Raw genomic sequence first — 26,139 nt, forward strand, 5'->3', positions numbered from 1 at the left:
ACACTCTCTTCATAAGTTTCTCACCCTCCATCCTCTCCACATGGCCAAACCACCTCAGTATGTTCCTCCTAACGCTTCCTATCACATCCAGATCCACACCACAATGCTCCTTTATGTCCTCATTTGTCAGCCTGTCTCTCCATGTGACTCCACAGGCTTCACTTAAATAACTCATTTCCACTGCTCTCACTCTTGACTTGTGTCCTTCCAACAACGTCCAAGCTTCACTTCCATACGTTAGAGTTGGTATCACAATACTGTCATGTAGTAACTTTTTCACTTCCATGCTCACTTCCCTGTTTCATATCACTGCATTCAAGGAACCAGCAACCTTTCTTCCCTGCTGCACCCTCTCAAGCACATCACCCTCCAAACCTCCATCCTTACTCATCACACTACCCAAGTACTTAAATGTACTCACATTTTCCATTTCCTCACCATTCAACCTCACTGTACATTCATTGACTTCACCTCTCTTAAAGACCATCACTTTACTCCTCCATACATTCACCTTTAGATTCCGTTTCTTACACACTCCCCCAAACTCATCCACCAAGCCTTGCAGCTCCCCTTCGTCTTCACACAACAACACAGTATCAACTGCAAACAACAGTACCGGGAGTTTCCAGACACTACCCTCTCACCAGGGCCATTCCAACATCCACTGCCCTACCTTGTACCTCTTTTATTACCCCATCCATGTATAGATTGAACAACCATGGAGACATGACACATCCCTGTTTCAACCCAACCTTCAAACAGGAAAATTCACTCAGTTCACCATCCACACGCACTGCAGCCTTAGCACCATCATACATACTATTCACAACATTGAACAACTTCCTATCTACTCCATATATTCTTAATCCTTTCCACAATCCTTGTCTATCCACCCTGTCATATGCTTTCTCCAAATCCATGAAAGCCGCATACAACTTCTTTCCCTTCTCTAGAAACTTTTTCACTAAAGATCTAAGAATGAATATCTGATCTACACGACCCCTTCCCTTCCTAAAGCCTCCCTGTACTTCTCCAATTAATTCCTCTGTTCTTTCCCTATCTCTGTCAATAAGTATCCTACCATACACTTTTCCTATTACATTAAGAAGACAAATGCCCCTATGATTATCATACACTTCTTTTTCCCCTTTCCCTTTTAATAAATGTGGTTCGCTGGTTTCTTTGTAGAGGGGCCAGTCACCGGTTATCATTGGATAATAAATATTTCTATGAATATTATGGTCATACTTTTTTGTCTTTAATAAAGTTATAATTCATACCACACTTATAGGTATACCACCGTGATTTTGAGGCCCTTCAGTAAATGAAGAACACTGTGGCCAAAGCCTCATCATTTCAATCAGTTTCGGCAGGTGCTTGGGATGAAATTAGAAAATGTAGTGGCAAATCATAATTACAGAAGAATGAAACAAATGAGTTAAACAAATTAATTTATAACAGTCAAACACTACAGTATTGATGACACACATACAATAGATTGGGTTTATTTTACAACCCTCTGAGGGCCAATCAAGGACTTCCATTTCCGGGTGCTGATTTAGCCAATCCTCTACCTCTCTGCACATAGTTCACAGGACTCCTGTAATGAACAAGTCTAACAGGATAAGGAAGTGGGATTGCCATGTTTCGCACAGATGGCAATAAAACATTTAACACGTCAATGTAGTTTTCCCCTGTAAATCTTCTAATTTCGTCAATTCTCCAGGTCCATTTGGCCCACATCCATCCTCAAAATGATAGGGCCACCCTATCACTTTTGTCCTACTTCTGTATATTTTTCGTTTCATAACGTGTGTTTACTAGTCTCCAGCACTTTCAAGTCCCTGCTTCCGCCGATGGGAAGCATTTCCCCATCAGTAAATATTACTGTGTTCCAAAAGTATATGCATCCTCCTATATACTGTAAAGCAAAGCCTAGTCAACCGTCTTTATTGGCTTGAGAGAGTTTTTTCTATCTTGGCCGTCCTGCAAAAGTGAATATCCATCTCGTGAATGCATGTTCTCGTCGTCCGCGTATCGCAGGGAAGCTTTAGAGCCCGAGTAACCTGAACTGAGAACACACGGACTGCTTGTTTACCACGTCAGCTATAAGAGCGACATCTTGACGAGTGAAAACGCTCCATTTGCCACCGACGAATCCATCGGTTCACAGTCATGACAGAGACACCTGTGAGAATGGCAGTTTCTCTTGATGACCTTCCCACTTCCCACATCCGATGATATGACCACAGAGGGTAATGACCTCAGAATCGTTTGCATTCTGCCCTTCACCCATCCTTTGCCGCATCTCTGTGCCATTTCTACAATGAATAAAAAATAATGCAATAGTTGGTAATGTAGTCTTAGATTATTCATAGTTCACTGTTGATTATATTGCACACCATTTTGCACTGCGGCTCTCTTCTACATTCAAAACAACCTCTCTCTCTGTTTCTCTCACACACAGTTTCAAACAACCACTCATGTCATTTCACTACATAATTAACCCTCTCGTGCACCATAAGTTTTCAGTAAGTTTTGGTTCCCTGCACAGAACCCAAACCTCACTCAGGCTGCCTCTGCTCGCGTGGAAAGGAAAAAAATTCTATGGCCCAATTTACCCTCGGAAAATGCTTATATTGTTATGAACTGCATCCCATCATCTTCGCTGATGTTTATACTATCAGATAAGAAAAAAAAAATGAAACAGATGAATAAATGTACAGAAATGAAGCAAGAATAAACCTTATCTAGGTGAAAACTAGCTTCTCATAACTTCCCAACATCACCGTGAAAATTTTTTCCCATGACACGCAGTTGCAAAGGACATCTCTATAAGCAGAATTTCACGATCTTTCAAAAGAGACAGGCTCCGGGTTAATCTGTACAATAGTATTCGAGTAATTGAAAAAAAAAAAAAAAAACGAAAATCACCTAAAAACGTCAGATTAATTATTTTGTACATTATTAGCGACACTGTAACAAATATATATATAAATTCTATCCAATTTTCTAGCCCAAAGGTAAAGGAAGCCCATTATATAATTCACAGTGTTGTAACCCTTATTGTTATTGAGAAAATGAATTTTGAAAAGTTACGATGGGTTGCGCGCGGTAACAATACTGAGTATGTTCGTCTTTAGGAACTTTTCCCAAAATATTTATTTGCACACATAGGTTACTTTGCTTTACAAAAGTATGCATAAGAAATCATCAGCTTGATCATGCTTTCTTCAGATTTTTGATGCGACCTATACTTTACGAATAAAATGACGGAGAGAATAGCAATGAAATGAACCACATAATCCCTATGAGAAATATATAATAAACACACAATTTATACCTTACAATACAACTGAATAAAAACTAGACGAATAAGCTGGTTACTCACGTTCTCTAGCAGTGTTGCTGTGTTTCTTGAGAGGAGATGGAGTTGCAGAGAGGAGGACAGGTATGATCACAGCCTGTGTGTGCGTCTGTGTGAGTATTTGTGATGTGTGTGTGTGTGTGTGTGTGTGTGTGTGTGTGTGTGTGTGTGTGTGTGTGTGTGTTCTTACCTAATTGTATCTTTACAGGAATGAGTCAAGCTCGTACTCTCCCGCGTTTTAAACCATATTTATCGTACATATCCTTAAATTTGTGAATTGTTTTGCCATACACTATTTCATTCGGTAGTACATTCCACTGATCAATTGCTCTATTTCGGAAACTAAATTTCCTTACGTCTTTATCACCTCTCTTTTTATGCAGTTTTTTGCAGTGTCCTCTTGCTGATGCTTCCCCATAGGTTAAGTAATCATTTATGTCTATTTTCCCCTTCCCTGATATGCATTTATATAGCATAATCATGATTCTTCTTTTCCTTCTCTCCTGTAGTGTTGGTAGATTCAGTTTTTTTTAGTCTATCTTCGTAGCTTAGATCCCTTAAGCTTGGTACCCATCTTGTAGCGGCCCTTTGAACTTTTTCAATCTTGTGTGTGTGTGTGTGTGTGTGTGTGTGTGTGTGTGTGTGTGTGTGTGTGTGTGTGTGTTTGTGATGTGATTGACTGCTGTATGCATTCATCAGTATGGTACGGCTCAGTCTCCGTGGTCATCGTGGTTTCAGTGGTGGCAGACGTGACACCAGTGGTGGCAGGAGTTATACCAGTGGCGGTAGGAGTGGTGGTAGTGATAACAGTGGTGTCAGTTGCCATAGGGGTGACGCCAATGGTGTCAGTTGTCATAGGAGTGGTGGCAGTGGTGACAGTAGTTACACCAGTGGTGGCAGTGGTGAAAGGACTTTTTTCTATGGAAGAAAGAAGGAACCAAAGGCCAGGAGACCGCAAACCGTTCCTTCCAAGAAAAAACAAAAACAATGCAAAAGAGAGCCTAATTCAAGATCCATTCATTTTGAGATGCCTGGACACACTGGGTTTAAAAGACTGGAGATTATAGGAAGTAGGAAATACAGACAGAGGAAGACAGCTCCAGAGTTGACCTGTTGCATAAATGAAAAACTGGGAGTAACGGTTAACTCTTGCATTAGAGAGCTGGACAAAAAAGGGGTGTGAATTTGTTGCTAGAAGGGTGTTATGCACCCGTCATAGAGGTGGAGGGATGCAAGAAGACAGTTCAGAGAAGCAGTGACCATTGAAGTAGCGATAGAAAAGAGATAAAGATGCAACAGTGCGGTGAAGAGACAGAGGTTAAAGGTAGCCAGGAAGAGGAGGAGAGTTGATGAGACGAAAAGCCTTTGACTCCACCGTATTGAGAAGAGCTGTATGTGGGGAGCCTCCCCACACATAAGAGTTGTACTCTAAACAGGGACGAATAAAATCTGTGCATAAAGTCAACAACTGTGCAGGGGTAAAGAAGGCACGGAGTCGGCTTAGCACACCTAATCTCTTGGAAGCAGATTTTTACGAGAGATGCAATATGATTTTTCCAAGATACAGTCAGTCCCGAGTGAATGAAATCCCAGGCATGTGCAAGGATGATGCATGATTGAGCTGGGTATCATGAAACCTTAGGGAGTATTCCTGTGGAAGACTGTGTCAGGTAGATAGGTGGAAAAACTGAGTTTTTGATGCATTAAAAAGAACAAGATCATTTTTACCCCAGTCGGACATACGACCCAAGTCAGACTTTAGGTGTGCCATAGCCTCATCCCTTGTTTGTTGAAGTTACTGCTGAGATGGACGTTGTGGGAACCGAATTGAAAGGTGAAGGATGGAATCATTAGCATACGAGTGGATAGCGTTAGATGTACAGCTAGGTCATTGATGAATAAAAGGAAGAGAGTTGGTGTTAGGACAGAGCCTTGAGGAATACCACTCTTGATAGATCTAGAAGAGCGATGGCCGTCTATAACAACAGCTATAAAATGACCAGAAAGGAAGCTGTTGATGAAAGCATAGATAGAAGGATAGAAGCCATAAGAGGGCAGTTTGGAAAGTAAGGATTTATGCCAGACTCAGTCACAAGCATTTGAGATGTCAAATGCAATGGCAAAGCTTTCGTCAAAGTCCCGAAAGGAGGATGACCAGGAGTCTGAAAGGTAGGTGAGAAGATCGCCAGTGGAGCGTCCCTGACGGAACCCTTACTGACGATCAGAAAGAAGGTTGTGATAGGAAAGATGCTTTAAAAATTTCTATTAAGAACTGACTCAAAAACTTTTGAAACACAGGATGTCAAAGCAATAAGACGAGAGCTAGAGGGTTGGGAAAGGTCACTCTTCTTTAGGACTGGCTGAATGAAAGCAAACTTCCAGGATGAAGGAAAGGTACAAGTTGACAGACAAAGGTGAAACAGTTTACCTATACAGGGTGTAAGCACTGAAGCACAGTTCTTGAGGACAATAGGAGAGACTCCATCAAGCCCATATGCCTTGTTAGTAGTGAGGCCAGTGATGGCAGAAAGTACATCAGCTGAAGAAATTTTAATGCCAGCCATGAGGAAGTCTGAGGGGGGAAGTGATGGAGGAACAGCACCAGAATCATCTAAGGTGGAATTGGAGGAGAAAGTCTGAGCGAAGACATTTGCTAAATCAGTAGAGGAAATAGCTACAGAGCCATCAGAATAGAAAAGAGGAGGGAAGGATGATGAGGTAAAGTTGTTAGAAAGGTTTTTGGCAAGGTGCCAGAAGGAGTGGGAAGAATTCGAGTTGGAGAGTTTGGAGCACTTAGTATGAGTGAAATTATTTGTAGCAGTGCAAAGAACAGACTTAGCACGATTCTGGGCAGAAACATAAATAAGATGTGATTCAGGGATGGGTTGGCTCTGGTACCTTTTATAGGCCCTCTCCTTGTTGTGTACAGCATTAGAACAAGCATATTTAAACCAAGGCTTTCTTCTCATTAGTCAAAGGATATGAGAAAGGAATGTATGCTTCCATGCTCGAAAGAATAACCTCTGTAATGTGCAAGGCACACTCAGATGGCTCCCAGCCATGGAAGCAATAATCATTCCATGGAAAATCAAAGAATTACTGCCTGACGGCCTCCCAGTCTGCAGCTCCAAAGTGCCACAGACGACATTTGTTTGGAGGGTCCACAGGCCATACCGAAGCGATAGTACAGGTTAAGGTAATAAGGTTGTGATTGGGGGAGCCCAAGGGAGAGGAAAGATTAACAGTGTAAGCAGGATTGGTTGTAAGGAAGAGGTCAAGTATGTTGGAGCTCTCTCCAAGGTGGTCAGGGATATAAGTAAGGTGCTGTGCAAGCTGCTCTAGGTCATTATGGATAGAAAAGAGGTAGGTTTGTTCACCAGGTTGATCAGTGAAAGGAGAGGAGAGCCAAAGGTGGTGATCAACATTGGAATCTCCTAGAATGGAGATTTCAGAGAAAGGAGAAATGGATTGAATGTGTTCCATCATAGAAGTAAGATAGTCAAAGAATTTTTGATAGTCAGTAGAAGTAGGGGATAAGTAAACAGTGCAGATATATTTAGTCAGAGAATGACAAGAAAGCCGAAGCCATAGAGTAGAGAATTCAGAAGAATCAAGATCAGGAACACGAGAGCAAGATAAATCGTTGCATACACATACACGGCAGCCACCTTTGGCTTTGAAATGAGTATAGAGAAAGCAGGAGGAAACAGAAAAGGGTTTGCTGTCAGTTGCCTCAGACAGAGAAGGTGAGATTTAGTGGAGGAGAGGTGGTGTTCGACAGAGAGAAAGTTAGAGGAAAGGCCACAAATGATGTAGAAATGAAGAAGAAGTGAGTCAGTCAGTGGTTCCAGGCATCTCTCTGAGTTGTCACCGGGAGAGGGGCCGATCGTGGGAGAATTTATGGTCCCCTACCCCCAGGTTCTCCGAGGCCTGATTTTCAAAAGCCATTTAATTTCAATTTTGAAAAGGAAGTGAAGTGTGTACTGTGCATGTAGTTTGGTGTTGACAGTTAGAGAAACTTGTATTGGAGAGCATGCTGGCCTACTCTCTGTGTTACTGAGACACTGAAAAAGTTCAGCAAAGAGGGCTGGTCAGGAACTAGTCTCAAAGGCTGATGAAATGGGAGCTCCAGCTCTCCCTGTCAGCAGCTTTCCATCCATCTTGGGAGTATTACCCTGCTCGACTGGTGCTACAGTCTACTCCTCATGATGTGGTAGCGATGGTGCTACTACTGCCTGTAGTGCTAATCGCTTAGGCCTTGACCAGTGCTTTATGCTTATCTCCTCCCTTGGGGACAGATTCTGCCTCCCTTTCCTCCTCCTCACCAGATTCACCATCAGATTCACTCTCACTGCTTTCTTCACTTTCACTTCCACTAAACAAGTATTTCATGTACTCTTTCTCTGATAAGCCCTTGCGTGACATAGTAGTTTTAGTGTGATTGGAGGGGAACGGTAAAAATCTGTTAAGATCTTAAAAATTTGGCTTTTTCTGAAAATATATAAGAAACCTTCTTCACAAGCACACTGCAGTATATATAACACACTATCACTATAATACACATAAGGTATGGATGGTGCAGGAATAGGAAATGCAGAATAAGACAGCCAGCTGCTCGCTCAGACACTCTACTAGGCTGACTGCTAGGAGTACACAGAACTAAAAATAGTCTGCTTGCCCCACTGATAAGCTCCCAGGTGTTGCCATATATTTCCTTTAGACCTGACCACCCTCATCTTTGACTCACTAAAATTATATGCAAATTCATCCAGAGGAAAAGTTTCTACGATCATTCATAGGGAATTTCCGTCATGTTGCATCATCGGTTACTGTTCAGATTGCAAGGATTATGACTCACATTGAGTCATTGTGCACGAAAGGGTTATGGGGTTCTACCCTCCTGCCATTCGCACGTTCTTGCCTTCCATAATAACATGCAATGCTTATTAAACCATTCATTTTGATTCAGAAGTAAATATTCTTTTTTCATACAATGGATAAGGGAAGGTTTGGAAAATGAGTATTTATTCTGATAATGAAGAGGCTATGCATAAAGCTGGTCCGATTGTCTCTAGATAATATTTGTGCAATGAATGTCATGGTGTACGTAGTAAAGGAAAACTTTCCACTACCACTGGTCTTCAGATCACCAGTTTGCTCTCTCTGTATTTTTGATCACATATAACACTGGATCCAAATAGGAGGTCCATGACCCTCAGGGAAGGGAGTACGTCGGCAGGAAGAGTGAAAGTGGGCGGAGAGAGGTAAGGAAGAGGGAGGAGTGAGGTAGAAGGTTGACAGGAAGGGTGAGAATGTGTGGAACGTGGAGAGAGATGTAAGAAAGAGCACTGGAGAAACAAGAAAATATAACAAAACAACAACCAGAGCTATTTACTTTGATCAAAATTAGTGGTAGTTTGGGATAGTTCTATAATCTGCTTCACCTCATCACTTCATGCTGTCCGTTTCCTTCACCAATGAACTGCAGAGGTCAAAATTCATGATGAGTATACCAAGGCTGACAAACACATGCTCGCAGTCTAATGGAATATTTAACCATACTCATATAATTTTAAGTCTTCAATATCACAACCCAAACTTTTCAGTGAATCACACTGAAATCATGGCAATATTGGTTACGTATCCTCCCATCGATATGGACACTGAATCCCTCCCTCTGCCCCTGTCTCCTGCGACCCCGGCACCTCACATCCCCCTCCTTCCGAAGCACTGTTGTTCGAACGTCAGTTGGTAGAGATTCGTGTTGTGCCTGGGATCAGGACAGATCTTTTGACCGCCAGTGTACAAGGAAAGTTTCGCCTTATACACCTGCCTGCCAGTTCAGACCTTTATGTGTGAGACAACCATTAATGAAGCAGTAGCCTGGCACTCAAATGTCTGGTACCACAGTGGGGGGAGAGAGGTTAAGGGAGGAGGAAGGCTGGGGGAGCTGATAGTTTCTACCCCTCCCTATTCCATCCCCAACCTTCTCACTCAGTTACCAGATAGATGAGTGTTGGCTACTGCGTCGCTAACACTCTGACATTTACTATTCAAAGTGGTGAGCAAGTGTATAATGCGGAACTTTCCTCGGCTGTACATAGACAATTATTATTATTATTATTACTACTACTTTTATTATTATTATTATTATTACTACTACTATTATTACTACTACTACTACTATAATTATTACTGGATAATTTTGTGCAATGCTTTATCGTAATGTATATTCGGTGCACAAAAGACAGAGATCACGTGTATAGAAAAAATTTGTGTAATATGTAAAATATATGTCTAACATGACTGTTCACATTCTTTTTATCACACACCTGCAAAGGGTCTGATCAGTGCCAAGTGCTGTGGAAGAAGTGTTGGTTTAAGAGACACCACTGTCATAAAATCAGAGGGATAAGTCGTGAGGAAGTTTATGGCCTTAAGTCGTTCCGGCGAGGGTCCAGCGATGGTACACAAATCCGCCTCCTCTCTCTGCAGGCGTCCCATCATGCCGTCGAATATTCCGTCCTTCTCCATACCCCACAAGCGGCCTGGTTCTTCACGCATAGTGAATCTGTGGAACAGCATATTATGAAAACTATTAGGTTCTCAGGACTCTCTCGAATCCATATAAAACCCTATGTTTCTACCGACCATGAGACAGTTTGTGATGGCCAAGGACCATGGTTTGCCAAATATTTAACCTCTCATTTGTAACTTACCTCTGCCAGCTAAAATGCCTAAGCTGAGAGAATCTTAGTACGTATGTCTCCCAACCGATGAATCACTGATGTGAAGTGTCACAGTGTTGGACATGCTCTAAATCTGAAGCAGTTGCAGGGGAATAGTAGGCGTTCTTTTGTTCCTGACTGACCAGTATCAAGATTCAGATTTCCATGCTTATTCTCGGCCAAATACAATCGTCTGGCGTTGAGTGGAAAACATGATGGAGCTGTTCTGACCAAGGGAGAGTTAATAAATACAAGTCTTCTGACCAGCCATGACATTTTTTGCCTTCTCCACTCACGCCTTCAGTCTCTGCCCTGCAGAGATGTCATTTTCTTTTTTTATCACGTTATTATAGGACGAATTTCCTTAACATAGGAAAGCTGCCCCGTAGTGAAGAGGTTAATGAAGACTACAGCATTACTCCTCCAGTTAAGATAGTTTCTCTTTAGCCAGATAAAATCATTTATTTTCTTTTTGTTACTACCATACCAGTACCTTTGTAAGGAAGGAGCCAGTGGCAACGATATCAAAAGTCTCCTGTTAGGAAAGTTTTTTTTTTTTTTTTTTTTAACTTTAAACAATCGTCTGGAGTGTGCAAGAAAAAATAGAAAAAAAAAACGTCAAGCAAATGAAGTGATTAGTTTGTACAAAGTCTCACCCCTTAAACTAAATTACAGTCTCAATTCGTCGCTCTTTTTGTTATCTATTGTATTAATTGCAACTTTCTTTACTCATTGTTTAGTCAAGAGAAAGCTGTCTGTACAGTTATGACATATGCAGAGTGGTAACGATTTCTGGACATAGCCAATGGTGGTGAGGATGGTGGATGAGGAAGTTCTGATTTTGACTGCTTTGATCAGGCAGATTATTCATCTTTATTGTGGCCTTAGTGCAACTGTGTTTGGTGAGAGGTCTCTCTGTGGATTATGCAAGGAACATGCGTTAAGGCTGTTTTTGTCTTTGTCATAACAGTTTTAAACTATGTAATACACAATATGTAGGATCTGCTGTAAGAAAATAGGTGTTTTAATTTCCCTCATGGGAGAAACAATAACACTTACGTGTAATTAAACGCAACTGCGAATGTCGTGATGAGGCGAACATCAAGAGAATCCTTTGGAGTAACTGTCGTCAGTGACCGGTCCGTGTCTCGTGTGTAATCAACGTAAGGAAAGTAACTTATCGCCGTAATCTTCAACTCCCGTCCCATCATGTTGCCTGGTGCCTCTGATCATCAAACAGTGAACCATGTAGCATTGTGTAATATATACATTTATCACAAGAATTGTGTCTCTGAACATAAAGCAGTGAAACATGTTCCAGGGTGTGATATTTACAATTATCAAAATAATTATGCCACTGTCCACATGTTTTACTCTAAAAATGTGTCCCCTTATACTTACAAATCACCATCAACTTAGGTTTTACATAACTGAGACCATTCAGCGCACAAAGTATCGAATGCATGTACATTGACGAAACGATATGAGAGTAATGGACATGTTGGTTAGGGAGTTCTGGGAAAGTGTCAATTCCTATGCTTTTTGCATGAGGTAAATGACTTTTCATTCAGTAATACAAATGTATTTTGGTCTGTTGCTTTTGCAGTGAAGTGTGCACTTTCAGCTTCGTCTTTAGCATTTCTGCCACCTTCGACGGGGTCGAGTGGTGTTCTTTTCTATGCAATACAGAATATGTTATCAAGTTTTGTGATTACCTTAGCGTACTTTGTTACTCTTTATCCTACTTTCACACATATATGTGACAAAGATTACATATGTCTATATTAACTCTAAAAGTTGCATTTATTCTTTAAAGTGTAACATTAGTAAAAATAGTGCAAGTTCATTAAATGACATTTTCCTCAGTTGCCGTGTACAATGGTTACAACTTAAAATGTTTCCACAATCAGGTCCTACTGGTTAAGGTTTACCTCAGTCATTTCTCCTTTCCTTTCTTTGTTGCTTAGGCTTCTCTAATTATTGATCTTTCATTATACCTGCATGTCCTCCTTGGTCTTTTCATTAATCTCACCCTCTCTTTTCTTATCCCTGCTCATACTACTTGTCCTTTTCGCTCATCTTACTCCCTCCAGTTGGGGTATGTACTGTATATCCTCTCGTACCCCATTCCGTCCTATATGGCACTATCGAGTCCTGGTCAACCTATTTTGCCGTACCACTTATAACTCCACATTTCTCTTTATCATCCACTCGTCACTTTGACAAACTATCTCACCATACATAATATTCTCTGAAGGCGTATTATTCACAGTAAGTTCATCCCTTTCATTCATTTACATTTGGGATCCATGTCAGACATTGCTGACTATGTTTACAAGCGTATCCATGTTTCCATGAACTGAGGAGTTATTCGTTACTACGACTTTCTCAGTGCCTCTGAAATCACTGTCCCTTCTGGCCGTTTTTTTTTTTTTTTTTTTTTTTCACAGGTCGATACGCCGTTTTCTCTGTTACTACGACTTTCTCAGTGCCTCTGAAATCACTGTCCATCTTGACTGTTTTTTTTTTTTTTTTCCACAGGTCGATACGCCGTTTTGTCTGTTTAAAAAACGCTACAATTCTTTTACATTTTTGATGTACTTCGTTGCATGCTGCAGGAGCTGCACAGAAACATTTGTGGGCCCTACTACGAAAACAAGATCCAGTGCCAAGGCACAGCAAACCCGTCCCTGGCAGTCAATTTAGTGATAACGTATAAACAGAACAGGATATCAGGCCAAAGATGTCACATATCAAATTAGGAGCAAATGGGTAAATACTGACGACTTTATGCCCATTTGAAATTTTAAGCCCGACCCGCCTGACACTGACCCCCCTACTGCTAACTGAGAGGTGACCCCCCTGATGTAATGAGGCATATTATACGATGCAGATTTGAAAGATGCACCTTTAGGTTTTGGTTTCATGTCGATATGACTAATTTGGAAGGAGTTATGTCGAAAAAAAAAATAGCCTACCTCATTTTTTGTTTTACATATTGGTGGGCCTACAGCCTCGACCTTGGCCCAGTTTGGCCCAAAACTTAATCAGGTGATCAGAAGGTCATAACCCATGGTCCCTGTAATTATAGTACAAATCACACCGATAGTTTTCACGTAAAGCTGTTAACAGACAGACAGACAGACAAACAAACAAAGAAAAAACAAATCGAGTGAAAACAATACCCCTCCCCGAGCCACTCCGGGGCGGGGACGGGTAATTAAACGACACTATTAACGAACGTGATCATTTGGCGTTCTTGTTTATCGTACCATAAACAAATTTGCAGTACACACCAGGTGTTCGTCACCTGGTCCTGACATAAAATAGTACTGGGATGCGACAAGCGGGTAGACGACAACAGAGACCCCTGTTTCGTAAAAAATATATATATATATATATATATATATATATATATATATATATATATATATATATATATATATATATATAAGATAACAGTTTTTGCCATCAATAATCACTGACTATTTCTGGAGTAACATTTTCCTTGGCAAACTAAAATATATGTGAAAAGAATAACTACTTAAATTTTTTTTTTCAAGATTTAGCGTTTCTCCAAACGAATGCCAGTAAACAACCTCCGTGGTTGTAAATATTCATCCAAGTTAGTCAGACTCCCTCTGTAATTTCTCAATAGATTTTTAGGACGGCAAAAATCTTAACGTTTGTGTGTCAGCCAGCTCAGGTCTGTAGTTATTTCATTTGAGGGCAAGCAATAAGCTGTTACCTCCAGTCCAATATCCTTTTTTGATGATCTTGGCATTGAAAAATCATGAAAAAAGTACCTTTTTCTCATGAAGTTTTGAAGTTTATCTCTTGCAGGTTGAGTGTAAAGTTGCTTCCTGTTGCAGACGCAGTGGTTGAAACATAATCATTGAAAGTCAGTGAGCACTTTGTTGGGTATAATACGTAGCATCTTTCCCTCCCATACTTGAGGATATTATAACGTATAAGAACAGCATATACTGCATATAGCATTACATTACGTGACAGGAATTACAGGTATTTAGTAAGTGTTGGTAAATGGTTAATTTGGTTTGTATTTTTCACTAGCTTTAGTGTGCCTACAATACAGTAAGTTACAGTAATGGTAAAAAGGTAATTTGCATCACTGCCAAGAAGTCAATGCAATCACTTTTCGTGCATATATATATATATATATATATATATATATATATATATATATATATATATATATATATATATATATATATATATATATAATTTATGTGTGTGTGTGTGTGTGTGTGTGTGTGTGTGTTACGTCCCCGTTCCACACTGCCACAGGCTCCAGCAGCAGTAGTACAGTATAGGAAGGACGATGACCAGTCAGTTGTCCTTCCTACAGTCAGCCTTTAAGTGTACAGCACAAAAGATCAGCTCTGGCATTGTAAATAATCACTGGCTTCTTACTGTAAGTTCACTGTCTTTTTTTTTTTCCGAAATAATTACACTTAATGCTTTCCAACTCTGCTTCACTGTTTTCACAAGCACTGGAGCTATACAAACTGCAATAACACTTCACTGTTTGCCAATAACACTTTACTATTTTCCACAAGTACCGAAAATACACAAACTGCACTGCACTGACACTGAACTGCACTCAAACTGAACGGAAACTGACAGAACCTGCTCTAGTCTCTTCTCCATCCTTATATAAACTTGCATTATTCTAGAATGATATACATTCTACAAGAAGCAACAGTTGCCAACTCGGAGATCTCCGAAACATGCCAGATTTTTCTTACATTACATAACCCTGCAAATTATTTAGCATACAAACTTAAATTAAATTAAATAATTTAACACACAATCACATAAATAAAACATTATTTAGAAAAAGAGCATAAAAATTCATGTAGAACTTAAAATATAACTACGCTCACAATAGCCGGCTAACTGGCAACTCCGACTCGCAATGGAGGTACGGAATTACGGAAAACATCGGGAATTCTCTAGCAAAACCTAACTGGCAAATCCTGCTTCTCAACATTACCCCCTCCCTAGTCCTTTGTCATCCCGACAAAACTACACAATATTTACAAACATAAACCTTAATCCTAATGAAACATCTAACAAGACACAATATAATCCTTCAACTTATCTGGTCTTCTTCTATGCTGCTTCCGACGACGTCGTTGCTCCTAAACAGGGTCCACTTCTCCTGGAAGGTCTTGGTCCTCTTCCTGATTCACTTCTTATGGGAAACTCTTGCACTTCAGTTCCTTGGCTTTCCTCAACACTCTCGGCTGCGGGAGAGCATGATTCCTCGGAGACGTCCCAGCTGTACTGCCTTGGCCCATGGTACTGCCACAGATGGTTCACATGTACCATTATTGGGCGAGACTTTCTGCCTCCCTGAATCCGATACGTTACATCTGATTGGCGATCCAACACAGTGTAAGGCCTGGCCCATGAGCTCTGCAGCTTCGTTGACTATCCCTTCTTCCACTGAAGACTGCATAACCAAACTTGGTCACCATCCTTGAAGCTCACCTCACTTGCCTTGGCTGGATGTGTCTGTAGGCGGCTCTTCAGCAGATGAAGAGAGAAACCTGTACTGTACACAGGAAAAATCATCCAATATATTACCAGTATGCCGGGAATCGAACCCGGGACTCTCAGGTGAGAGCCAGGCAGCATACCACTACAACACGACCAGATAAAAGTTAACTCACATTGTCACAATCTTGCAACCAATGTCCCTCCGCCCCCACTGTGGGCCTGAAGAGGATGAATTAACCCTCTGGCACTTGGGCAAGTAGATGCTTTTAATCTATCCCAATCACTTACGGCAAGTCAGAATGAAGAGAGAAACCTGTACTGTACACAGGAAAAATAATCTAATATATTACCAATATGCCGGAAATCGAACCCGGGACTCTCAGGTGAGAGCCAGGCAGCATACCATTACACCACGAGTAGGTAAAAGTTAACTCACATTGTCACAATCTTGCAATCAATGTCCCTCCGCCCCCCACCGTGGGCCTGAAGAGGATGAGTTAACCCCCTGGAACTCGGGCAAGTACATGCTTTTAATCTATCCCAAGCACTTACGGCAAGTAAGTGCTTGCCGTAAGTGCAACCTCAGTCTGGTACATGGTTCCACATCTGTTCTCCAGCACTTTTACTAGGGACTGATAACTATTCCTCTCCATCATTGACATCTGGCCCAGAATTTTCACTGCTGCACCCTTAAAGGCTAGTAGCAAGCTGCATTGCCCTCTGTCTATCATTCCAACCATTCTGATCATCAAGTAACTCAAACTGTGCACGGTAAGTTTCCCAAGATACTCTACCTTTAGATTCTTGAGGTTTCTTTTTATTTGGACCTCCATTATAGCCATGCACGTCACTGGTTTGGGGCCTAAAAACTGGGGCATCATAATTAAGTCCAGGACTTAAAACTTCTGCATTCTGATTACCCGGCCTTGTAATGCTACCTGTAGATGCTTGGGATCCGTCAAGATTCACCACCGTACACCTTCCATTCTTTTCATATGCTCCCTGTACACTAACCTGAGGCTTAGCAGTGCAATATTTCTCTACAACCTCAGTTCTCTCACTAATTATCTTCAAATGGTTGTTTACATGCTGTATACAATCAGTAATTGTCTTCAACTGGTTGTTTACATGTTTCACCTGGTCGTCAAGATGCTGTCTGAATTCCATCACGTTAGTGCTTACCATACACTTCTGCTGCTGTAACGTAGCGTATACTTCCTCCTTCAACTACTGTTGCTCTTCCTTCATTTCCTCCACGAAAGCATCTAGCTGTCCTTGCATCCTCAGCTGTAATTCCCTCTGTTGCTCCTGTAATGCCTCTTGCAGATGTTCATATTGTTCTTTCTGTTCTTCGTTCTGTGCCTGTAATTGTTCTTTGAGTTCTTTCTGTCCCTCATTTTGTGTCCGTAATTGTTCTTTGAGTTCTTTCTCTGATGCTTGAAATAGTTTCACCCTCTCACACACGGTAAGTTTCAGTAAGCTTTCCGGCACACGATTTTATTCCACCCCCTTCTCTGCCAGCCCCCCCCCCCCTCCCTTGTGTGCCTCTGAAGACATGTATTCTCGCCTTATTTTCGCCACCCAAACATATATATATATATATATATATATATATATATATATATATATATATATATATATATTGTCATGAAACTTACATCAACTTATTTGCCGGTATTTGTCCTAGCTGATAATTAAAAAAAAAAAAAAAGTACAAATAGAAGTACATTAGGCCAGTGTGAATATACATTTCGGAACGTCAATCTCACTTCCCAACATCATAGTTCGAATGTTTTGATCAGAGAAAATTGTTATTAGAATTAGAGAAGGAAATTTCATCAGCTTTCTAATACGCTTTCCGGATTTGTGATACAATTTTTAGTTTTCGAGAAAATAGCAATAAACTAAATGTAATTTCCTACCAGAAACTGATTTTTTGTGCACGGAGCTCTAGCGCAAAAGTTTTCTTGCAGAGGTTATGTTTTAATTTCAAAATCTTGTGTTGAATTTCATGAGCTTTCTCATGGTATCTGCAGATTTTTTAAGCACCTCACTGTTTCCAAGTAAATTGCAAAAAACTACAGGGTACCCACGCCCGTGCTGCACTTTTGTCATGCGCGCACAATAACTGTTATATTCCCGCCCATACAACAACGACTTTTTATCAAAGAAATTACATTGTTATGTCATGTACATACGTAGAATTTACCACGCTTTATCATGTTTCTTTCAGGAAATCGATACGTCCAATACTTTTTGAGTAAATGGACGACAGTGGTAGATTACTCTTCCTAGCATGCTACATAGTTTTACCGCAAGCGAGATAAAAACACTCTTCCCCCGCCTTTACATAAAAAATGTACAGATGTTTATTTTTATGTACAGATGTTTATTTTTATGTACAGATGTTTATTTTTATATTGTTCCTCATGATGTTGTCAAAACATCGACACGACTATTACCTGGACGAAAGAGAACAACATACCTCCTAGTGCGGTCAGTTTTTCCTGCCTCACTCACATCTACATATTTTCACTCGCTAGAGGTTTTATTTTGTTTTATTCAAAGTCTACATGTAAAATAACCTAAGGTTTTTGATAGTGCCATCAGGAACTGGACATGACCACTTGTCTTTTTGCTAGTTACTGATACTGAAGCTGTACTTTCTTTCATGTCATATGGGTATATGTAGAAAACAATGCTTATATGTGTGAAAAAAAAAAAAATAGAAATATAGAAATAGGACTATACACAAATCAACAAAATATGGAAAACTCACTTCCTCCAAAGGTGTTGAGCTGCTACCAGGACCCTGAGGGGTTGAAGATGAGGGGTTAGTAGTGTGTGTGTGTGTGTGTGTGTGTGTGTGTGTGTGTGTGTGTGTGTGTGTGTGTGTGTGTGTGTGTGTGTGTGTGTGTGTGTGTGTGTGTGTGTGTGTGTGTACGCTCCACTAGGGAATACTTCGAAGCAATCACCCACTCAAAGCAGCACATCACAAACAGGACACATGTGACTTGTGTTCCTCCTCATCTTTAACAAGACACACAAGGCACACCAGAGCCTCTTCTGGTTGGGGATCCTCTCCCGTTGATGGCCCACTGTGCAATCCAACCGGACTGTGTCGTCGATGACTCTTCAATGCTTGGTTGGATGTCCTGGTGTTTCCTGGTCCTGTCTTCCTGGAGATGCAGCTGCAGGGACTGGCATGGCAGCAGTGGCAGGTTCTCCAGTTGGACCAGGACTGCTGGAGATGAAGTACTGCTGGAGATGAAGGTCTTGGCACCTGTGCTGGTCCTGCAGGAGATGGCGGTATTGGCACCTGTGCTGGTGCTACTCCAGGAAATGGTGGTATTTGCACCTGTGCAGGTACTGCTCCAGGAGATGCTGGTACTGCTGCAGGTTCAGAAAGTGCCAGCAAAGTGCCAGTTGGAGGTGCTGCTGGCTGTCCAGTTGGAAGGTAAGGGGTATGGTGGATGACATGCCCTGATGTGGGCCACTCCGCTTCGCTGAACTGGAAGAGCTTGAGGATGATCTCCAGAAAGTCAAGCAGTCACTGTCCCTCGTGAGCACTTCTTATATAAGACAAACACATTGAAGATGGCCATCTGGATGAAGTAGAGCATGATCTTCTTGGTCCACGTCACGATCAGCCTTTGGATGGGGTAATACTGGACCATTTGGTTGAAATGATCCACCCCCCCATGTGCTGGTTATAGTCCTCCACCATGACGGGCTTGTGCACAACCTTCTGGACAGAGGTTGTCCTCCTGTCAGGAGCCTTGGCCTTCCCTTGAACCTGCTTTGGGATGGTGCCTGTGCTGTGGAAGGTGGAGACCATGTTGACAATGCACTTGTCCTTCTACAGCAGCACTATCACATTGTCCTTGTGCCTTGCTGCCATGCCCCCCTCTGGCAGGTTCTTAGCCTTGGCAACGGCCTGAGGCTGCTTTGGTGCTCCTCTTGCCAGCCGTAGGGTCCCACACACATAGGTTCCTACACTGAAGAGTCGTTTGCACAGGGATACAGAGTTATAATAGTTGTCCATGAAAACTTCGTATCCCTGGTCCTTCAGCTGTTCTATGAGGCCACAAACGGTGTTCTCCAGAGTCTTCTTCTGCCCATTGTACACGTCAAAGTTCCAGATGTAGCCCAAGAACGACTCAGCCAGGATGTACAGCTTGATGGTGTATTTTGAGGGCTTCATGGGGTTGTACACCCTGAAGCTGAGGAGCACTTCCACCCCAGTGAGCCCTTGTCGAGGCTTTTTCTCCTTGGCTAGGTAGGTGTCTTGGAACCGCTAAAGGATGTATTCCATTGCCGTGAGAACTCTGATGAGCCGATCTTGATTGTCCTTGGGTATGGCGAGGGAATTGAAGGCATGGAAGTGATTCAGGATCACCACTGTCTCCCACTCATTGCTCGTCAAAATAGTGGATAGTTATGGAGTGGGGAACTTTTCCAATTGTGCCTGATGGTCAGCATGTCCACGATCCCCATGAAAAAGTACAGCCCTAGGAACTTGGCCATCTCCTCCTCATTATAAATGAACCAGGCATCCAACACAGTCCCCAGGAACGCTGCGTACTTGTTGGTCTCACAGGCGAGATACGACAACAACTACCGGATGAAGAAAAGTTGGAAGAACTGTAGGGGCGTTGTTGGTGGATCCACCTTCATCCCTGGGGATCCTGTGAAGGATCCATTATGTGGTGTGAATGGGCCACTGCCCCACCCTGGATCCTCTGCAGAAACACCTCCTGCAGTGGTGGCAGTGGGTTGGCCTACCAATACCCTTTGGCCTCCTCGACCACCCCTTGGCTGCCCCCCATAGCCAGGCTGGGGACCCTGGCGATCTCGTTGTGGTGGTGTCGGCTCCGACGAGGAAGATGATGAAGCTGGTTGATGTTGCTGCCGCACGTTGGGGGAGGGGGGATGAAAGCTGCCGGTGACAGCTCCCTCGTTGATCAGGCAGGAAATGATGACACAGTTGCATCCTGCACCAGCTGCACCACAGACACTACTGTAGTTGCAGGTGCCAATGTTGCATACTTGGCCCCACAACCGGTGACATGAGCTCGGCCAAGGGGGAAGTGGAGGCACTGGGACGGCTGCTGGAGTGAGAGGTCTTAGTGGTGGTGATGGCTGGGCTTCGGGTCCCGCTGCTGGTGGTGGTGTCTGCTCCCATGGTGGTAGTGGTCAGGGCAAAACCTCCTAATGGGAATGGGGGGGACATAATCCCAGTCCTCCTCGCAAACTTGACTCGTCGCTCGGCACCTCCTCCTCCTCGCTTTCTTTCTCCTCTTCAAAAAGAATCTTCTGCCACTCCTCAGACGACAACCCCTTTCCATGGTGGCAAGCACTTGGATACAAAAGTTCTGTCTGAGCTATGAGTCTTTGCTGAAAAAAAGGAGATATTATTCACTGTCACGCAACACCTTCCATCGAGAGCAGAACTCTACAAATGATGTGATATATTTCCATACGACCGCTCGTTGCACAATTTACGAACAGTTAACATAAATGATAACTTATCTATCAGTGTTGTAGTCAAGACCAGGCACCTCGAGACCAAGACCAAGACCACACGCTCCGAGTCCAAGACCAAGACCACACGCTCCGAGTCCAAGACCAAGACCAAGACCAAGAATTTATGTGTCTGCTGAATGAATGAAAAGTAGCTGCAGCCTGCAGGTGCTGCACTGCTGGTCAGTTTTCACGGGCATCTCGGCCCCTTGAGTGAATGCACTATAGCCATGGCGCATGACACTCAGGTTGTCATTATCATACCCTGGCAACCTACCATTCAAAAGTGCATCCCATTTCATGTATAACACGATACACACGTGACTCGTGTATAATATGTTCGTGTATAATAATATTCATGTATAATATATTCGTACATAATAATATGAGTAATGTGTAATATGATTATATGATACGAAATCGGACGCACTTTTGAATGGTAGGTTGGTAGGTTATGATAATGAGAACCTCAGAGTCGTGCACCACGACTATAGTACCCCAATCACCCAGTTGCAGATTATGTATCAATGCGATACTCAACACCTTTTAAACGAAATTAAGTTGATTATCACACGTGAGTTGCATGAGGTCATGGAGTTTCTAGGGCAACAATTACTAAGAAGAACGAAAGAGGGACGAGGGCCATGTTGATAATTTTTTGGGCCAAAACTCGAGAATATGGAGGGATCAGGGCCCACACCAGGACTGTGACAATTTTTCTTTTATTTCTTGCCCATCTCAAACGTTTTCCAGGCACCCCAGGGCGTGGTCATAGCTCTCTACAGCCCTGCACACCAATGTTACAGCTTTTGAAAGTTTTTTAAGTTTTTAAATTTTTGAAAGTACGGTTTTGAAGTTTAATGTATGGTGTTGCATACTTTGTCAGTGCCATCGTACTCATGGATAGCTGTATCTTCCTCATATGAAAGCTGGATTCGGATGTCTAATTTTCGCACTTCTCTCCAAGTTTTACCCATGCCCAAACGTTCCATACACAACACATTCATCTTTCGTTTCTCGTGAACAGTCGAGGGAGACTACTTATTTTTCAGGATAATTACACGAGAGACCTGAGGGGTTTCAGGATACAGAGGTGGGAGGTAAATTTTTTTCGTAAATATAAAATATGTATTTTACTTCCCTAAGTGCTCCAAATACTTCTTACGGTCGTACTCATTATTTGTTTAAGAGGACAGTTTTCATTAACTTTTCCTCTTGAAAGAGGCCCTCATTCGAATCTGCTCACTGCCCTTCTTGCTAGTACAGATGATTTAGCGGCCACCTGGGTGGCCCCCCCACTTTAATGGAGCTAGAAATGCCACTGGGCCACATGGCCATGGCCTCCCACTCATAGATGAATAAGTTGTGTGAAATACAAGGGTGGCTGTGAAACACTAGAAAATACTGTATTCTGATTTCCTTTAAAAAGGTCACAGAAGTCACTACAGACCTCCGTGATAGCCATTTGGAAGCTTTGAAGGGTCATAACTTGAAAGGTTGGAAGCCACTGATTTCAGATTTGGCCCCTATTGTTCCAAAATCCTGGCTATGCCCCTATAAGGGAGGAAATATATTTACAAAGTTAATACATGTGAACACTGAACATCTAGGTAAAATATTTCTGCTTTCATTGCTTCATTGGCATGAAGAAATAAACATAGGATAATAGACATTTTTGTGGTTACGTTTTCCGAGCGAACTAGCTAAACTTGTGCTGTACATGTACAAAGGGTGTGGGGATTGCATACACCATACATGTATATGAAGTACATGGTGAACAGAGCTGCAAACATGCGTGCGTGCAAGTGGAGATTATCACTGTGAGAATGGCCAAGTCATGCATGATCTCTAGACTCGCACGCACTCTATCAGCACTCGCAGGACTTAGCTCATGTATCATCACTGTAGCGCTAGCCAGGCAGAATCTCTAGACAGTACAATGCTGTATGGTGTGCCGTGAATTGAATCAGCCATAATTTTTCTCCATGTATGATCATATAAATTCTGACCTTCCCCACATCGCGAAGCACTTTGTAATACTGATCTCGACATGGTCTCGAGCCAAAACTCCGAGACTAGAAGCTTCAAGACCAAGCTCAAGACCAAGACCACATCAAACTGGTCTCGAGACCAAAACTAGTCTCGAGACCTACAACACTGTTATTTATCAATGTCTGAGCATGGTACGGTACCTGTTCACTGACGTCCGGGGTTGCATGGCATCCTTCTGTCCCCTGCCCTCCTACTGCTAAGGTTCTGCTGACACACGCTATACACCTGATATATTGCTTCACAAACACTCTCGGCACAGTTGATGGACATTTCACATAAACCAAAAGTTATCTATAAATGTCTAAGCACGGTACAGTACTTGTTCACTGACGTCCATGGTTGCATGGCGTCCTTCTGTCCCCTGCCCTCCTTCCACTAAGGTTCCGCTAACACACGCTATGCACCCTAAACATTGCTTCACAAATACTTGCATCACATTTGATGAACATTTCACACTAAATCATATGTAAATAGATGACTATCACAATGATTCCATCCCTACCTCCGCAATTATTCCATTCCTGACTATGGCATACCACATGACGCAGCTTCGCCTTGAGAGTACGACGCAGCGCTACTTGGCACACACCACACTTTTACACAAACACTCGCAGCATATTGGACGTATATTCCACACTAAATCATATGCAAATTTATCACAGTCACAATGATTCCATCCCAAACTCCTTCATTATTCCCTTCCCGACTAAGGCGTACACATGACACCTGCTCCATTCACGACTATGGCTATGGCGTATGTGACACCTGCTAGTCCAATTATTTCACCAAGCCAGCCACTATATCTTTCGTACAATATACAGTATAGGCATTGGCTTCACTGTATACATACTATACTCACAGCATTTGGGGCAGGGTGAAGCAGGGTGGCAAACCCTGCTACAGTGAACACGAGTCCTGCCCCTAGGCCTAACGGCTGAAAACAGGCCCCAACGCTGTACAAACAATATATTTATGTTTCTAGACACAGTCACTTCATAGTATATTCATGGACAATATATAATCACAGTCAGTCAATCGTGGCTTCGGCCTCAGGTGGGAGGGGGAGAAATAGGGGAGTTAACCCCTAAATACCGAAGCACGTCAATGTACGTGTTGAGCACTTTAGCCCTTTCAGCCGAATCACATCACTATAGTGCGCCTTGTAAAAAACTGCCTGCACATTGCTCCGCCCAGATTGTGATGTATATCCCTTCAAGCCAATGAGAACTAACCCCTCCGGCCTTGGGGTGGGTGATCCAGCCACTCTGGGGGCAGGGGGGGTCACCCTCCCTCTTGGCCCACCCATTGCCTGAATGTTTCGTCATCTGTCACGTACTAACCCTCTCTGAAGACCCTCTCACCCCTCTGTACGCTCAATAGGACGTTGTTAGTCAAAGTTTACCCCTCCCTCAACCACGAGGCCCATTCCATCCCCCTCCAACCCCCCAAACCTTCCCCCCCTACCTTGTATACCCCTAAGTACCCTACCCCCTCCCTCCCTTTTGGCCTCATACAACCCTCTGACCCCCAGTTAGCCGTCGTGTGATAGCGAGCACGCAGCTTAGCTTGCTCTCCCTCCCCACGCTTCCCCTCCCCCACTCCGCCCACCCCCAACACATGTACGTGTGCTTTATATGTATTGCCTCGATGTTTTTTTTTTTTCCTGTGCCTTTTCATACCTGAACATAATAAATGCTTCTCTGTATACTATTCTATACATGCAAACATGTGCAATCACAGGCATCTGAGCCCAAGCCCCCCACCACCACCCAACCCCCTCCCCCACCATCACCCCTCCGCCTCGATACATCTATTACTCCCCATACGTGAATTATCTCCCCACACCTGCAAACACACCTGCTTGCATGGTTGATATGCTAAATCACATAGATTTTGTTTGTTACAACTAGCCAAATTGGTTGTTACCATAAATGATTTTCCAAGGTTTAATGTACTCATTGTGGGCCTTCTCCCCAATCGAATTTTATCTCCCCACACGTACATACACATCTGTTTTCATAGTAGTTGGTCAAGAACAAACTAAAGTGGTCTACTTTGATGAGAAAAGATGGTTCTATCCAACCTCCATACCTACAATACCTACAAACCTTCTGCCCACAGGGAACTTTATCTCCCCAAAAGCAAGTAATCTCCCCACACCCCAAAACACCTGTTCTCGGGCTTGGTGTGACATATGATATTGCAGTGACCTATTTCAGTAATAGAAATAGTTTGTTATCAAAACTATGGAGCTTTCAAAATTTTTTGGGGGTAACTATTTTTTTTTTTTCAACTTTTACCCTCGATTGTGCGGTAACCATTAGGCCTAGTGGAGTGCCGATTGCACTGTCAGGTGTGTAAATTCTTTCTCTTTAGTCAGAACATATTGATTTTCCTGTGAAAGTCGAAAAAACACCCCCGAATTCCAGCTCCAGTGGCAGATAAGCCAGATCGAAATGTGCTATATAGGGGTTAAAGGGATGACACGTGGCTCAACCCTACAGCCTGGCTGGTTGTGAGGTACCGAGATTTACCACTGTGCACTGTCCCACTGAAGGCATGACAGTATTGCCAAATGTTTACTTTTGAGGCGAGACTCTTCCATTAGAACGCACCAAAATTTGACGAAAATCGGCCGAAAACTTACTTTTTGGCAATTTTGCCCTCTTTTTCACGAGATTCGTGTCAATGTGCGTTTACCAGGAAAGACACGAGATGCGAATCGTGTCGTGTCTCAAAGGGTTCATTATTGCAGCCAGTGACACCTCCTCCCCCTGCCCAGCATGGCTTCTTGTCTGCACACACTCTTACTCCATACTGAAGAGTAGACTCAGTGCAACACTTTCTAAAAATCCTATTCCTGACACCAGTGTTATGTCCCCGTTCCACACTGCCACAGACGCCAACAGCAGTAGTACAGTAGGCTATATGAAGGACATTGCC

At 42.6% G+C, this 26,139-nt stretch overlaps 1 protein-coding gene across 1 annotated transcript in view; it reads right to left on the reverse strand.

The window, feature by feature from the left end:
- The window catches only part of LOC145397131 (putative glutamate receptor), a 97,486-nt gene that overhangs the window by 12,424 nt on the left and 58,923 nt on the right, over window positions 1-26,139 (reverse strand). The window contains exons 5-6 of the mRNA XM_080270330.1: window positions 11,155-11,320; window positions 9,700-9,938 (exon numbers count right to left, since the gene is read on the reverse strand). Of these exons, the coding sequence (XP_080126456.1) occupies window positions 9,700-9,938; window positions 11,155-11,320 (405 nt within the window). The remainder of the gene's footprint in view (window positions 1-9,699; window positions 9,939-11,154; window positions 11,321-26,139) is intronic.

This window comes from Coenobita brevimanus, chromosome 40 (genome assembly GCF_032717465.1).
Source record: "Coenobita brevimanus isolate Jiangsu-jjx chromosome 40, ASM3271746v2, whole genome shotgun sequence".
NCBI lineage: Eukaryota > Metazoa > Arthropoda > Malacostraca > Decapoda > Coenobitidae > Coenobita > Coenobita brevimanus.